This window comes from Spermophilus citellus, assembly GCF_964194105.1.
Source record: "Spermophilus citellus genome assembly, chromosome: 2".
NCBI lineage: Eukaryota > Metazoa > Chordata > Mammalia > Rodentia > Sciuridae > Spermophilus > Spermophilus citellus.
In genome coordinates this window covers 151,061,242-151,076,289 of record NC_138183.1, presented here as the reverse complement: position 1 = coordinate 151,076,289, position 15,048 = coordinate 151,061,242, and the positions used below count along the sequence as shown (strand labels likewise).

General features: G+C 43.9%; 1 protein-coding gene across 1 annotated transcript; it reads left to right on the top strand.

Annotated features, from left to right (window-relative positions):
- Positions 1 to 3,281: 3,281 nt before the first annotated feature.
- On the top strand, positions 3,282 to 11,371 carry FOXR1 (forkhead box R1; the record flags this gene model as incomplete). Its single annotated transcript, XM_081268374.1, has 6 exons — positions 3,282 to 3,342; positions 8,776 to 8,850; positions 8,954 to 9,201; positions 9,424 to 9,650; positions 10,673 to 10,911; positions 11,337 to 11,371. 6 exons carry the CDS (start codon positions 3,282 to 3,284, stop codon positions 11,369 to 11,371), a joined length of 885 nt encoding a protein of 294 aa, XP_081124500.1.
- Positions 11,372 to 15,048: the final 3,677 nt, after the last annotated feature.

Here is a 15,048-nt window from a genome sequence, read left to right as displayed (position 1 = left end):
TGAGACACTGTCTCAAAATAAAAAAATAAACAGGGATGAGGATACAGTTTAGTGGTAGAGTGCCCCTGGGTTCAATCCCCACACACACACACACACACACACACACACACACACAAAATTGTCTAGTAGGCAAGAAACAAGCATCATAATACAGAGGAGAAGGGCTCTGATAGGCGAACCCAGGATGCCATAACACAGAACCAGAGGAGGCTACTCAACCAAGGACCAAATTTGGGACAATTCAAGATAAGAACAAATATTCAGTAGGATACAGTGGTGCACACTTGTAGCCCCTGCTACTAGGGAGGCTGAGGCAGGAGAATCACATGAGCCCAGAAGTTCAAGACCAGCCTGGGAAATGTAGATTCTCTGTCTCAAAAAAAAAAAAAAAAAAAAAAAAAAAGGCAATAGATTATAATCCACTCTTTTCAAAAAAAATCTAAGTCGGGCTGGGGATGTGGCTCAAGTGGTAGCGCACTTGCCTAGCCTGCGTGAGGCACTGGGTTCAATTCTCAGCACCACATAAAAAAATAAAATAAAAGATATTGTGTTCACCTAAAACTAAAAAATAAATATTTTTTAAAAATCTAAGTCAATATTGTTAATGAATAAACAAAAATGTAAGGGTTGGGGATATAGTTCAGTTGCCTAGCATGCACAAGGTCCTCAGTTCAACCCCCAGCACACCCCCCTACACACACACACACACACACACACACACACACACACACACGGGCGAATAAACAAAAATGTGAGAAAAAATAGCTCTTCCTTACAATTGTTTTAAAAACTTCCTTAAAGCCAGGTGTGATGTTTCACACCTGTAATCCCAGCTACTGGAAAGGCTGAGGCAGGAGGATAAAAAGTTTGAGGACAACCTGGGCAACTTAGTAAGACCCTTTCTCTCCAAATTTTTTTAAAAATTCATTAAAAAGGACTGGGAATGTAGCTCAGTGGTAAAGAGTCAATGCGTTCAATTCCCAGAATCCACCCCCATCCCCTATATCTCAAAAAAAATTGATTTAGTAGAGTTTATCTAAGCAAAGAAAAATAAAGCAAAAGATAGTTTGGGAATCTGCAGCTCCCAGAACCAAAGAAGCTCCTAAGAACTCCAGTCAACAGCAAGATCTGACATCATTTAAAGAAAGCAATGAGGTACAGAGACAACTAATCTGTTACAGCTTAATTGGTTAATGGGCTACAGAGCCCTGTGCATTTAACTAAAGTTCATTTAATCAGTGATTAAACTCTGTATTTGTTGGGTGTATTGGGGCCAGGGCAGGAGCCTTATCGATGGTCTCCTACAAAATTTTATTAACCCAATTGAATGCCAACTAAATAAGTGGAGAAAGAATGATAAATTTATAAAAATCACCATTTAATAACCATCATAGTAATGATTGACTCGGGCAAGATTCATAAACCATGCTAGTGGTTTAAAATTTAATGAACATGATTTCAGGTAATTTCAATGTGTCTCCCCACTAATTACAAAAAAAAAAAAAAAGGGGAAAAGGTAACTGTAAAGAAAACCTGGCAGATACCACTAAACCTAGTGATTGAAATTTACATAAGAAATTTCAAAAACTGACATCATGTGTCTTTTGAAGCAATATAGCAAGAAACATTACCTCTGTGATATTCTTGTTTTTTAAAAAAAAATGCAATTTAACTCTAATTATGAGGAAACACCAGCCAAATTAAAACTGAGGGTCATTCTATCAATAAAATAAACAGCCTATGTCTTAAAAAATGCCAACGATTGGCATGGAATGGTGGCACATTCCTGTAATCCCAACAACTTTAGAGGCTGAGGCAGGAGGATGGCAAGTTTAAGGCCAGCCTCGGCAACCTAGCAAGACCATCTCAAAATAAAAAAATTAAAAGGACTGAGGATATAGCTCAGTGGTAAACACTTCTGGGTTCAATCCCCAGTACCAAAAAAAAGTGAAGTTTACAAAAGATTACAAAGACTGAGACTCTGCTCTGGATTAAAGGTGACTAAAGAAAAAAAAAAGAATAATAAAGGCAACCAAAGAGTCATGGATATTAAATGCACGTGTCTGATTCTTAAGGAAATCCTAGACCAGGAAAAAAAATTACATGAAAGACTTGTTGGTGGAGCTGGGGCTGTGACTCAAGTGGTAGCAGGCTCTCCTAGCGAGCGTGAGGCACTGGGTTCGATTTTCAGCACCACACAGAAATAAAATAAAGATATTGTATCCACCTAAAACAGAAAAATAAATATTAAAAAAAAAAGACTTGTTGGTTAGGGTGCTGGGGGTTAGGGCGTGCTTTCCTAGCATGCACAAAGCCCTGAGTTCAATCCTCAGCACTGTAAGAGAAATAAATAAATACATATGAAGAGAAAAACTTAAATGGGTAAAATATTAATTGATGAATCTGGGTGAAAGTGTATACAAAATTTTTAATAGTATTCTCGAGATTTTTCTGTGATTTCAAAGTTATTAAAAACAGTATTTAAAAAATCAAATCACAATTCAATCTAATCCTATCTCCATCATCTACTACAAAATGCAATCTTGAATAAGCCATAAATCCTATAGAAATTTCTAGAAAGTAGCTATGAATACTATCATGGGATCATTACACTTTTTTTATCTTTTATTTTATTTTATTCATTTATTTATTTTTAAATTTTTATTTATTTATTTATTTATTTATTTATTTATTTATTTTGGTGCCAGGGATTGAACTCGGGGGCACTCGACAACTGAGTCACATCCCCAGCCCTATTTTGTATTTTATTTAGAGACAGGATCTCACTAAATTGCTTAGCCTCTCGCTTTTGCTGAGACCGTCTTTGATCTCAGTGATCCTCCTGCCTCAGCCTCCCAAACTGATGGGATTATAGGCGTGCGCTACCGCGCCCAGCTCATTATGCCTTTTACATAAAATAAGTTTTATGCAAATATCGAGAGGATAAATGGTCCGGGCTACATTTCTTCTGGACGCCTAATCTTCCCAGACCCCAACGTGCAAGGGTAGCGGGTTGAGCAAAGACTTCCTGGAGGCTAGCGGGTGGAGTGGAGAGGAGCCGGGAGGCGTCGAGCAGGGCTCTGCACACCTGGGCAGCCTCCCGCCTCAAGCCAGCGCTGCGCGGTATTTGAGGAAGTGCGCGAGGGCGAGCGTGGTGTCGCTCTTCTCTCCCACTCCGCGCCGCTCTGTGCCTCCTCTCCCTAAAAGTGGACCTCAAACTCCAAAATCTCGACTTCTGGGACAGCCTCCATGGCCAGGTCCCAGGATTGTTGGACTGGGACATGGGGAATGAGTCCTTTCTGGCCTTTACCACAGCGCACCTGCCCCTGACGGAGCAGAACCGTGAGTACCTCGTGGGGGCGGGGGATGGGAGAGCCCGGGGGCTGGGTTGGGGCCGAGGACTGTCAGGCTTTGCGCCTTGCTCCAGGGCCGGGCACCCTCAGGCTTGGTTTCGGGGTTCCGAGGCCCCCATGCATGCTAAGCTCCCCCAGTGCCCATTTAGGGGCGCCATATGGCAGGGGGGCTGGGCTTCCTCCTGGACTGGAAACCCGCCCAGGGCAGCACTTGCACCCAAGGGACAACGCCTTCCAGCTCTTCCAGCTTTTGCATCCTAGGCCCCTCCCCAGCCTTTCTCCTTGGTCCACCATCCTTGCCATTTGTCGAACTGTACGCTTTACTTATTTTTATGTCTCTTTAAAAGAACTTGTAAATTATCATTTTGTTTATGGCCGTAACCTCACCTCTTAGGGCATTGCCTAGATCTAGAAGTGCTCAATATTTGTTGAATGGATGATTGACCATTGTGGTCTTACAATTTCTTTTCCTCCTTTGGACCTCAAAGTTGAGTTAATGTCATCCATGTATTCATGGTACCTTTTTGTCATCTGATGGAACAAGGTGCTTGGGTTAACTCGGTTTTCCCTCTTCAATCTCTACCTCCCACGTCCATCATCTCCTCCACACTGATGAACAAACCGTAGTCTATTTAAAATGTTTGGTTCTGTTTTGTTTTGGTACTGGGAATTGGGCCTAGGGGCACTTTACCACTGAACTACATCCCCAGGCCTTTTTTTTTTTTTAAACAGAGTCTCATTAATTGCTGAGCATGGGCTTAAACTTGAGACCTTCCTGCCTCAGCCTCCCAGCCCATGCCTGGCCCCTCCCACCTTGTTTTCCAGAGTTCTTCCTGTTTCTTTTCTTTTCTTTTATTAATTTTTTTATAGTAGATGGACACAATACCTTTTTATTTTTATGTGGTGCTGAGGATCAAACCCTGTGCCTCACATGTGATCTACCAACTGAGCTACAGCCCCAACCCCTCTTCCTGTTTCTAAATGCAATCTAATTTGATGCTTCTGGCTGTTGGATAATATTCTTTCATATATATATATATATATATATATATATATATATATATATATATATATATATTTCCTTTGACCTTCTAACTCTCCTTACATCCAAATTGCTTCCAGCACTTTGCCACCATAATTAAAGGTAGTGAACATTCATATGTGTTCATTTATTCAAGAGTGTTAGAGTTGAGGATGTAGCTCAGTGGTCCACCATTTGTCTGGCATGCATCAGGCCCTGGGTGCCATATTTGCTCCCCCATGAGAGAGAGAGACTACTTAGGCCGTGGCAGTAATCCAGACAACACATGATGGTAGACTGGACCAGGGGGGTGACAAAGAAGGTGGTGAGAAGTTAGGACTAACTAGATTTGCTGATGGATGGAATGTGGGGTATAAGAAAAATAAAAATTGGGAACTGGGAATATAGTTCAGTGTTAGAGCACTTACTTAGCAGGAATGAGGCCCAGAGTTAGATCCCCAGCACTGCAAATACAAAAAGGAAAAACCTAGACTCTTCAGAGCTCGGCATGAGGCAAATACCTGTAGTCCCAGCTGCTGGAGAGGCTGAGCCAGTCTGGGCAAAATAGCTCCTTCAGCTCAGGGGAAAAGAAATTGGTAGATTGGAAAGGAAGATTCCTGCCCCCACCCAGTACTGGGGATTGAATCTAGTGGTACCCTACTACTGAACTTCCCCAGCCTTTTTTTTTGTCCAGACTGTCCTTGCTTGAATTTGTGATCCTCCTGCCTCATCTTCCCAATTAACTGGGATTGCAGGTATGCATAACCATACTCAGTTTAGAGTTGTCTTATACTGAGATGGGAAAGGTTTTTTGAGGAAAGGTTTACGGAGGAAAATGAGGAGTTATGCTTTGGCCATGTTAGACATCCCAGTGGAAATGAGTAGGCAGCCAGGTGCAGTGGCACATGCCTGTAATCCTAGCTACTTGGGAGGCTGAGACAGGAGGACTGCAAATTCAAGACCAGTCTGGTAACTTAGACCCTGTCTCAAAATAAAAAGAGCTGGAGGCTGGGGTTATGGCTAAAGAATAGAACGCTTGCCTAGCATGTTCAAGGCGCTGGATTTGATCCTCAGTACCACATAAAAATAAATAAATAAAATCAAGGTATTGTGTCCAACTACAATTAAAATAAATAAAATAAAATAAAGTCTTTTAAAATAAATAAAAAGAGCTGGGGATGTAGCTTCTTGGTAGAATGTTAGCATGCACAAGGCCCTGGGTTCAGAAAAGTTACATGACTCCCTTGCATATAGGGGCAAGTCCCTGGCCTCTCTATGGCTTTGGAGCACTTGTTTGGGCAAACCACCACCCTGATTAAACCCGACTCTGCCAAGCAAGTTCTCTGAAGCCATAGATGGATGGATTGGTGATGTCAGTGGGATCCTAGTTGTGGTTGAGAGGGAGTTAGCTGGAAAGACAAAAGATGGTGCATTTTTTTTAAAAAAATATTTTTAATGTCTTTATTTATTTTTATGTGGTGCTAAGGGTCAAACCCAGTGCCTCACACGTGCAAAGCAAGCGTTCTACCACTGAGCCCCAGCCCCAGCCTGAGGTGGTACATTTTTATGGAGTACTTAAATGAGTTTGTGGGAAGGTTGCAGTTATTTTGTTAATTTAGATTTTGACTGAGAGGTACTTCTGAGATAGGGTTCAGTCAAGAGAGGTGATGTGCCCGTAGTCCCAGCTACACAGGAGGCTGAGGTGATAGATCACTTGAGCTCAAAGACTCAAGGCTCATAGGGAGCCTGGACATGTAGGGAGTGTGTGTCTGTCTTTTCCAGTGCTCTGGTTGAATTCATGCCTCATGCATGTTAAGCAAGTGCTGTGTCACTGAGCTACATCTCTAGCCCTATTCTAGTCTTTTATGTCTAAAAAAAGTGATTACATTTTTCCCTTAAAGGTCTAGTCAATTCTTTTATGAGTTAACTCCTAGATTCTTTATAATTTTTGTTTTTATTATAAGCAGTACCTTTGTAAAATTATTTTCCAGTGTTAATGCTGACATAAAGAAATATTATTAATTATTATGTTCTTACATGCAGCAAAGTTGCTGGGTTCTTAGTGGTTCTAATAACTTGTCTATTAATATTATACTCTATATTAATTATTTTTTCTTCAAATAACAGTAGCTTTGCCTTTCCTTTCCAACTTTGTTTTGCTATTTTTTTCCTTTTTCTAGTAGTACTATGTTAAATATTAGCAATGTAGTGCACATTCTTTTTTTTTTTTGTACCAGGAGTGCTTAACTATTAAGCCACATTCCCAGTCCTTTTTTTGTATTTTATTTAGAGACAGGACCTCACTCAGTTGCTGATGCTGGTTTTTTTTTTATTGATTTTAAAAAAATGACAGCAGATTGCATTATAATTCTTATTACACATATATACCACAGTTTTTCATATCTCTGTATATAAAGTATGTTGACACCCAATTCATATCTTCATACATGTATTTTGAATAATGATGTCCATCACATTCCACCATTCTTGCTAATCCCCTGCCCCCTCCCTTTCCTTCCCATCCCTCTTTCCTATCTAGAATTCATTTATTTCTCCCATGCTCCCCCTCCCTACCCAACTATGAGTCAGCCTCCTTATATCAGAGAAAACATTCAGCATTTGTTTTTTGGGATTGGCTAACTTCACTTAGCATTATCTTCTCCAACACCATCCATTTACCTGCAAATGCCCTGATTTTATTCTCTTTTATTGCTGAGTAAAATTCCATTGTGTATATATGTCACATTTTTTTATACATTCATCCACTGAGGGGCATCTAGGTTGGCTCCACAGTTTAGCTAATGTGAATAGTACTGCTGTAAACATTAATATGGTTGTGTCCCTGTAGTATGCTGTTTTTAAGTCCTTTGGGTATAGTCTGGGATAGCTGGGTCAAATAGTTATTCCATTCCCAAATTTCCAAGGAATCTCCATATTGCTTTCTGTATTGGCTGCACCAATTTGCAGACCCACCAGCAGTGTATGAGTGTGCCTTTTTCCCCACATCCTCGCCAACACTTATTGTTGTTTGTCTTCATAATAGCTGCCATTCTGACTGAAGTGAGATGATATCTTAGAGTAGTTTTGATTTGCATTTCTCTAATTTCTAGAGATGCTGAGAATTTTTTCCATATATTTGTTGATTGATTGTATATCCTCTTCTGAGAAGTGTCTGTTCAGGTCCTTGGCCCATTTGTTAATTGGGTTATTTTTTTTTTTTTGGTGCTTAGCTTTTTGAGTTCTTTATATACCCTAGAGATTAGTGCTCTATCTTATGTGTGAGGGGTAAAAATTTGCTCCCAGGATATGGGCGCTCTGTCACCTCACAGATTGTTTCTTTTGCTGAGAAGAAACTTTTTAGTTTGATTCCATCCCATTTATTGATTCTTGGTTTTAATTCTTGTGCTATAGGAGTCTTATTAAGGAGATTGGGGCCTAATCCCATATGATATGATGCTGGTTTTGAACTCATGATCTTCCTGCCTCAGCCTCCTGAGTTGCTGGGATTACAGTTGTGCACCACCATGCCCAGCAGTGTGCATCCTTTCTAATTACTGAGCTTTTCTATAAGTATATCATCATTTCCAAAATGAAAACCCAGATTTGTCTGAAATATGATGACATTCATGGGAACAGCAAGGAATGCAAAATAGTTTCTGCCCTGAACGTCTGGTTGGATGGTGGTACCTTTTGCTGAGACAAGGAATATAGGAGAAAGAGCAAGAAAATGGAATTCAGGTGCTGGGGATGTAGCTCCCTGGTAGAACACTTGCTTAACATGTGCCAGGTCCTGGGTTCTATCCCTAGGACTGCAAATAAATAAATAAAGGAATTCAGTTTTAGAAATGTTGTGCTTGCTATGCTCACAGACTACTCAAATAAAGATATCCAACAGGAAGTCCTATTTAAGGATTGGCAGAGAAATCTGGACTACAGGTAAAGATTGGGGAGCCCTATATTTATAGATGATTGGCTGAAACCATGGCATGAGATCATTTGGGGACAATATATGTGAAGAAAAGAATGCAAAAGGAGTAGGGCGTGGGGTGCCTGCCTAAATTCCCAGAGACTCAGGAGACTCAGGCAGGAGGATCATAAGTGCCTCTGCAATTTAGTGAGACCCTGTCTCAAAATAAAAAACAAAAAATGGAAGGGATGTAGCTAAGTGGTAAAGTGCCCCTGAGTTCAATTCCCAGTACCAAAAAAACAAAAGACAAAAAAATAAGAGTGAGGTGGTTAGAAGTTCAGAAATGAAGGGAAAACCAGTCGAATATAGTGGTCTACCATTCCCTTCCCCAGGGAGGGTCCACAACCTTTTCCCAAGAGACCTTCAAGGCTCAAGATCCTGGAGTCACAATGGAAATACTAGAACATTTTGATTCTCTTCCATCTTTTCTTCAGTTGCCAGATACAAACTTCGAATAGTTGAACCACCAAAACTACCTTTGGAAAAAAACCCCAATGCGGATGAAGACGGTGAGTGGTGGGTTCTCTGACTTGGCTCCACGTCCTGGGCTAGATACCAGGGACACCCAAAGCCAGTGAACTGTGGCACACAGTCTCCCTTTGCTCTGCACAGGTCCAGATATTGAGCCCAACCTGTGGATGTGGGTGAACCCCAATGTGGTGTATCCCCCCGGCAAGCTGGAGGTTACAGAATCTAAGAAAGGAGAGGATCTGATGAGCGAGCCCCCATCCCCTCAGGCACCCCCAAAGGAGGAGGATGCCAGCTGCTCAGAGGCCGCCAGGGCAGAGTCGTCGCTGCATTCCTCCAGTGAGCAGTCTCCGCCTCGGAAGCAGTTCGCTGCTTCCCCCAGCAACTGGGAGGTATGGCTTCCTGGGGCTGTGAGCCAGCCTTGGGCATAGGCAGGGTGGGCTCAGGGATGAAGTGTCACTGTTTGGTTTTCTTAGGGACAGCCAAAGGTTAATGGGTTCAGAAGAGACTAGTACCCTTGGGTTGGGGACAAGCCCAGATGGTGGTCCTAGACTGCTGCACCCTGGAGTTGAGGCCAAGGAGTCAGGACCAGTTCCTACTCTGTGCTCCTCTAGCTCCCAGAAGAGGAGGAGGCTAAGGACCAGGATGACAGCTCCTCTGTGGCTCTCCCGTCCCCTCACACAAGGGCCCCCCTCCAGAGTCGGAGGCTTCGGCAAGCCATCAGCCCGGAGGGGAGGCTCTGGTCCCGGCCCCCTCTCAATTACTTCCACCTAATTGCCCTGGCACTAAGAAACAGTCCCTCCTGTGGCCTCAACGTGCAGCAGATCTACAGTTTCACTCGGTATGTGCGGGGAGGGCGGGGGGCCCTGTGAGGAGGGGGAAGGGAGGGGTCAGGGCCCTGGTTCTGGGCTTGCTGACTCAGTTTCCTCATCTGGGTCTGAGGATGAGTGCCTTCTCAGTCCTCTTCTCCCAGGTGAATACCTGCCACCCATGTGCAAGAACATAATCACTCCTACCCTCTATCATGTCTAAAAAAACTCTAGCCTTTTGTGTCTCGGTTCTCCTTTAAAACACAGACTCACTTGGTTCTACTAACAGTTTCTACCTACTGCCTCTCAAGATTAGCCAGCATAAAACTTGGTTTCCCCAGCCATGCTAATCCTAATGACCTTCCTGCCTAACACAAGTCCCTGTGCCCTCAGGGGTCTGGGGAGCCCAATTGAGAAGGGATTTGCATTTAGTAGCACGTGTGCATGCGATTAAACCTGGGGCCTCCAACATGCTTTACCACTGAACCACACTTCCAGCTCTGCATTCAATTTATTTATTTATTTATTTTGAGATAGGGTCTCACTAAGTTCCTTAGGGCCTCAGTAAGTAGCTGAGGTTGGCTTTGAACTTGTGATCCTCCTGCCTCAGCCACCTGAGTTGCTGGGATTACAGGTGTGCGCGTGCATTTAACTTTGATCATCGTGTACACATGTGTCTGAGGGAGTTTCTTGGGCCCTTTCCCAGTATTAGAAGAGCCTAATGTCTCAATATTAATCCTGCAATCGATATATCCCTTTGACCAGGGGCCTGATTCTGCTTTGTCCCTGCTTTGGTCAACATCCTAAACCCTAAGGGGGGGGGGGTGGAAGAACCTGGGATTAAGAGGTTCAAAAGAGGGGGCTCCTCATAAGCAATGAATCAGGTGGAGGCTTTGCCACATGCTCAGGCAGCAAAGGCCGACTCCAGGCCTGCTGGCCATTATCCACCTTGTGAAGAGCTGAGGCTCGAGGCCCCTGTGGGGAGAGCCAGCTGGAGAGTAGGACCTCACCCAAAGAAACCATGACTTTCCTTATCTTTCCTCCCTGTCCACAGACAACACTTCCCCTTTTTCCGGACGGCTCCAGAAGGCTGGAAGAATACTGTCCGTCACAATCTCTGTTTTCGAGACAGCTTTGAGAAAGTGCCGGTCAGTATGCAGGGTGAGGCCAGCACCCGGCCTCGATCCTGCCTCTGGAAGTTGACTGAGGAGGGACACCGCCGCTTTGCAGAGGAGGCCCGTGCCTTGGCTTCCACTCGGCTGGAAAGTATCCAACAGTGCATGAGCCAGCCAGGTGTGAAGCCTTGTAATGTGTGGGCCCAAGGGGAGACCTGAGGAACCTGACCCCAAGGCTGAGTTTGCAGCCTGGGTCACACTCTGGGGGGCATCTTCTGTAGGGATCAGGGAAAATAGCAGTTGTCTGAGACCCTCTGGTGATGCTTTTCTGAAGAGAGACCTCTCCTCAGGAGTGTAAGACTTGATGTACACAGTCCATGGGGTGCATTGGCCCCACTTCCTGGGAAAATGGTATCACACAGTGGAGCAGGAGTGACGTGCCAAGGAGACTTTGACTTTTCCTGGAGAAATTCAGGGAGGCCTCAGAAAAGGCAGCATTTGAGCCTTGAGAAGGAGTAGGTGGCTCGCTGCGAGACAGCAGTCCAGACTCGGAACAGCAGTTACAAAGTGCAAATTTCTCTGTACTCTCTCCTTTTCTTACAGATGTGATGCCCTTTCTCTTTGACCTTGAACTCTAAGAAGCAAGAGTCAGCCATGCTGTATTAAAGTTTCTTTCAGCAGTCATATGTGCCTGTGTGGTATCTGAGGATGGGGATCAGGGTGGGAGTGGAGTTCATCCCCAAGAATGAAAATGGAGCACCCTCCGAGCTGGTACGGCTGCCCTGGTATGCAGGTGCCCAGTGGGCAGCATATGGAGAAGGAAAATACTCAACCTTCTTCAGGATCCTAGAGCTGTTTCCATTTTTCTGGGTCAGGAAGATTATGTTGGGAGATGCTCTTGTAGCAGCCAGCTCTGGAAGTACCACCAACTCAATCAACTGATATTCATTAAGCATCTGCTGTGTACCAAGCTCAGGACAGAAGATGGGCCTGGCCTCTGCCACAAGGATGGCAGGGACATGTGCTCAGGAAACAGGGAGAGGAAGCACTGTAGGGAAGGCTTTATGCGAGCAGGGAGATGTAGCCTTTGTTTGCTCTGGGGATCGATCTCAGGGCTTTTTCACGGTAAGCACATGCTCTACCTCTGATCTATACCCTGCAGCTCCTGCTCGGCTTTGTTTTTCACAGTGCCAGGGTTCAAACTGAGGAACCCTTGCATGTTGCTCAACCTTGTATGTGTTTGAAAATTTCAATCAGTAGAGAGTAAAATAGAGCCAAGTGTGGTGGCGCACCTGTAATCCCAGCTACTCAGGAGGCTGAAGCAAGTAGATGCCAAGTTCAAGGCCAGCCTGGTCAACTTAGACCCTGTCTCAAAAAAGGACTGGGGTTGTATCTCAGTAGTAAACTACCCCTGGGTTCAATACCAGAGGGGATGGGGAACTAGAATATAATTAATGCCCACATCTGTCTCCTCATGGATAACCTAGATTTGTTATTTTTAATTTTTTTAATTTATTCTATTTAGTTATACAGGATAGTAGAATGCATTTAGACATACATAAATGGAGTATAACTTCTCATTCTTCTGGTTGCATATGATGTAGTGTTGCACTATTTATATTCCCTACCCTTTCCCTTCCTCTCCCTGAGTTATTTTAAAGACTTTTTTTCTTTTTCCTAAAAGACCCTAACATGGGGCTGGGGTTGTGGCTCAGTGGTATAGTGCTCACCTAGCATGTGTGAGGCACTGGGGTTCAATCCTCAGCACCACATAAAAATAAATAGATAAATAAAATGTATTGTGTCTATCTACAACATCTACAACAAATTTTTTTTAAAAAAAGCCCATAACATAATATTGTTAGCATATCCAAAAAAAATAACAGTTCCTTAATTTTGTCTGAATACTGGTGTATTTTCTTATTAACTTATTATCTAAAATATTTCTGTAGAAAAATCATTTAAAGTTTAGATATCCTGAGGTGCAGTTTGTTCAAAGGCAACAGAAGCTCAATTCCTTTTATTTACTAGTTTTGAAAACAAAGAGCTCCTTAAGTAAGGAGGTAGCTTTTGAGTTGTCTTGATGGATGGAAGGGGAGCCAGGCACAGTGGTACATGCCTGTAATCCCAGCAGCTCAGGAGGCTGAGGGAGGAGGATCACAAGTTCAAAGTCAGCCTCAGCAATTCAGCGAGGCCTTAAGCAACTTGGCGAGACCCTGTCTCTAAATAAAATAAAAGTAAGGGCTGGAGATGTAGCTCAGTGGTTAAGTGTCCCTGGGTTCAGTCCCTGGTACAAAAAAAAGAAGCAGGGCATATCCACAGGTGGGTTGCTGCAGAGAGAATTGGGAGGGGTGGAGGCAGGCTGCACTGGTAAGCAGGGGCCAAATTCCCCCAATGGGGTCAGTGAGAGTGGGGACAAGGAGAGTTCCCCAGTAGGCAGCTGAGCAGCTCCCTGGTGTTTGTGTTTAAGGTTACAGCATCCACTGTGTTGTGGATGATGAACAGGAAAGCGACTGGAAACGAAGACCAAACAGAAGTTGATGGAATGAGCCCGTAAAAGGGACTTCTCTAAGAGTAAATAATGAAGCTGAGTGTCATGGCACACACCTAAAATCCCAGCTATGTGGGAGGCTGAGGCAGGAAGATCATAAATTTGAGGCCAGCTCAGCAATTTAGCAAGACTATGTCAAAAAAAAAAAAAATAGAGTGGAAGGATGCTGGGAATGTAGCTCAATGGTAAAGCACTTCTGGGTTCAATCCCCAGTACTGTGCAAAAAGAAAAGGAAATGGGACTTCAAAGTTCTAGGAAGTAGAATCTGCTGCTTGGGATGCATAGGGACAGGTAGGAATCTAAGCTGATTGTGGCTTGGGTGGTAAAGAATGCTGTTCAAAGAAGAGCTACAATACAGTGCTAACTTGGGGCATGCTAACTTTGGGAATCCTGCATACTATCTTAGTTGTGGTTGGCATAATTTAGCAGTTGAAGGGTTCAAAGCACAGGGTAAAGGTCTAGACTAGTGGGGTAGATTTGGAATAAATGGTAGTCAAGGCCACAGCTGGGACTGAGTGAATGGAAGCCTAATAATGAAGGCTTAGTCGTTGAAGGAAAGATCCTCAAAGGCCAGGAAGGAACTGCGAGAGAGGTGAAAGGAAACAATTTCTTGAGAAAGTGGCTGGGCTCAAAGGTTATGCCTGCCACACTTTACCTTTGATTGCCATTTAGCCTCCTCTCTGGGTAGGGAGTACCGAATTGAATTCTGCTCAGTGCTGGTAGGAATGAATAGGTGGAAGAAAGACAAGGAGCCATTGGGGGAAGATGAGAACTCAGAGTCTTGAGTTTCTCACGCTTCCTGTAGCAGATCCATCAATCCTTCAGAAGCAAGAACACTGTGGAATAAGAGTCCTACAGGCTCCTATGATGGAGTTGCTGTGGCCTTGCTGGTTGCCAGAATCAGTCTCCAGAGCAGCCTCAGGTCTGAGGGCAATAAAGAGAAGCCCAGAGACAATAAAGAAGGAACGATTGGGGGTCCAGACTATATTAGGATCCCACAGAGGCTTACACAGTGAGTGCTCAAGGACAACGGCACATATCCACGGGACCAAAATGACTGTTCCCATTCCCTCCTCTCTCTTCCCCACCTCACAGTACTGCCCAGCCCCTGGGCCTAGGTGTTACCTTTCTCCAGAGATGGGCATACAATGAGCTTACTGCTTGAAAATGTATCCTAGCTACTCCAGAGGCTGAGGCAGGAGGATTGCAAGTTCGAGGCCAGCCTCAGGAACTTAGACCCTATCTTAAAAAAAAAAAAAAAAAAGAAGAAGAAGAAAAAGCTGGGGATGTAGCTTAGTGGCAAATCACCCTTGGAAGTGGAATCTGCTGCTTGGGATATATAAGGAGAAGTAGCAATCTAAGCTGATTGTGGCCTGGTAGTAAAGGATGCAATTCAAGAAGAACTAGAATACAGTGCTATTTTGGGAGATGCTAAATTTGGGAATCCCAAATTCCAGGACCTTACAGCTGGCAGGTTGAAGTGGCCTCACCTCTTCGTCTTTCCTCCCTTCCTCCTCACTGGTATCCACTTTGAGGTAGTTCTTGCCTCCCTGTTTCAGAAGAACCTATCTCTGGCAAGGTGTTCTGATCAGGAAAAGGAGCTGAGGCCTCTTTCTTAGTCTTACCAGAGTCTAAGCCAGAGGCCTGACTTTGGGGGCTCCAACACACCAGGTCCACCCACTTTCCCCAAAAACCAAACAGAAAAGGTTATGGTGAGAAACAGGGAAAGGACTTGAGTCAACATGAGCACACTGGGCAGGTGAA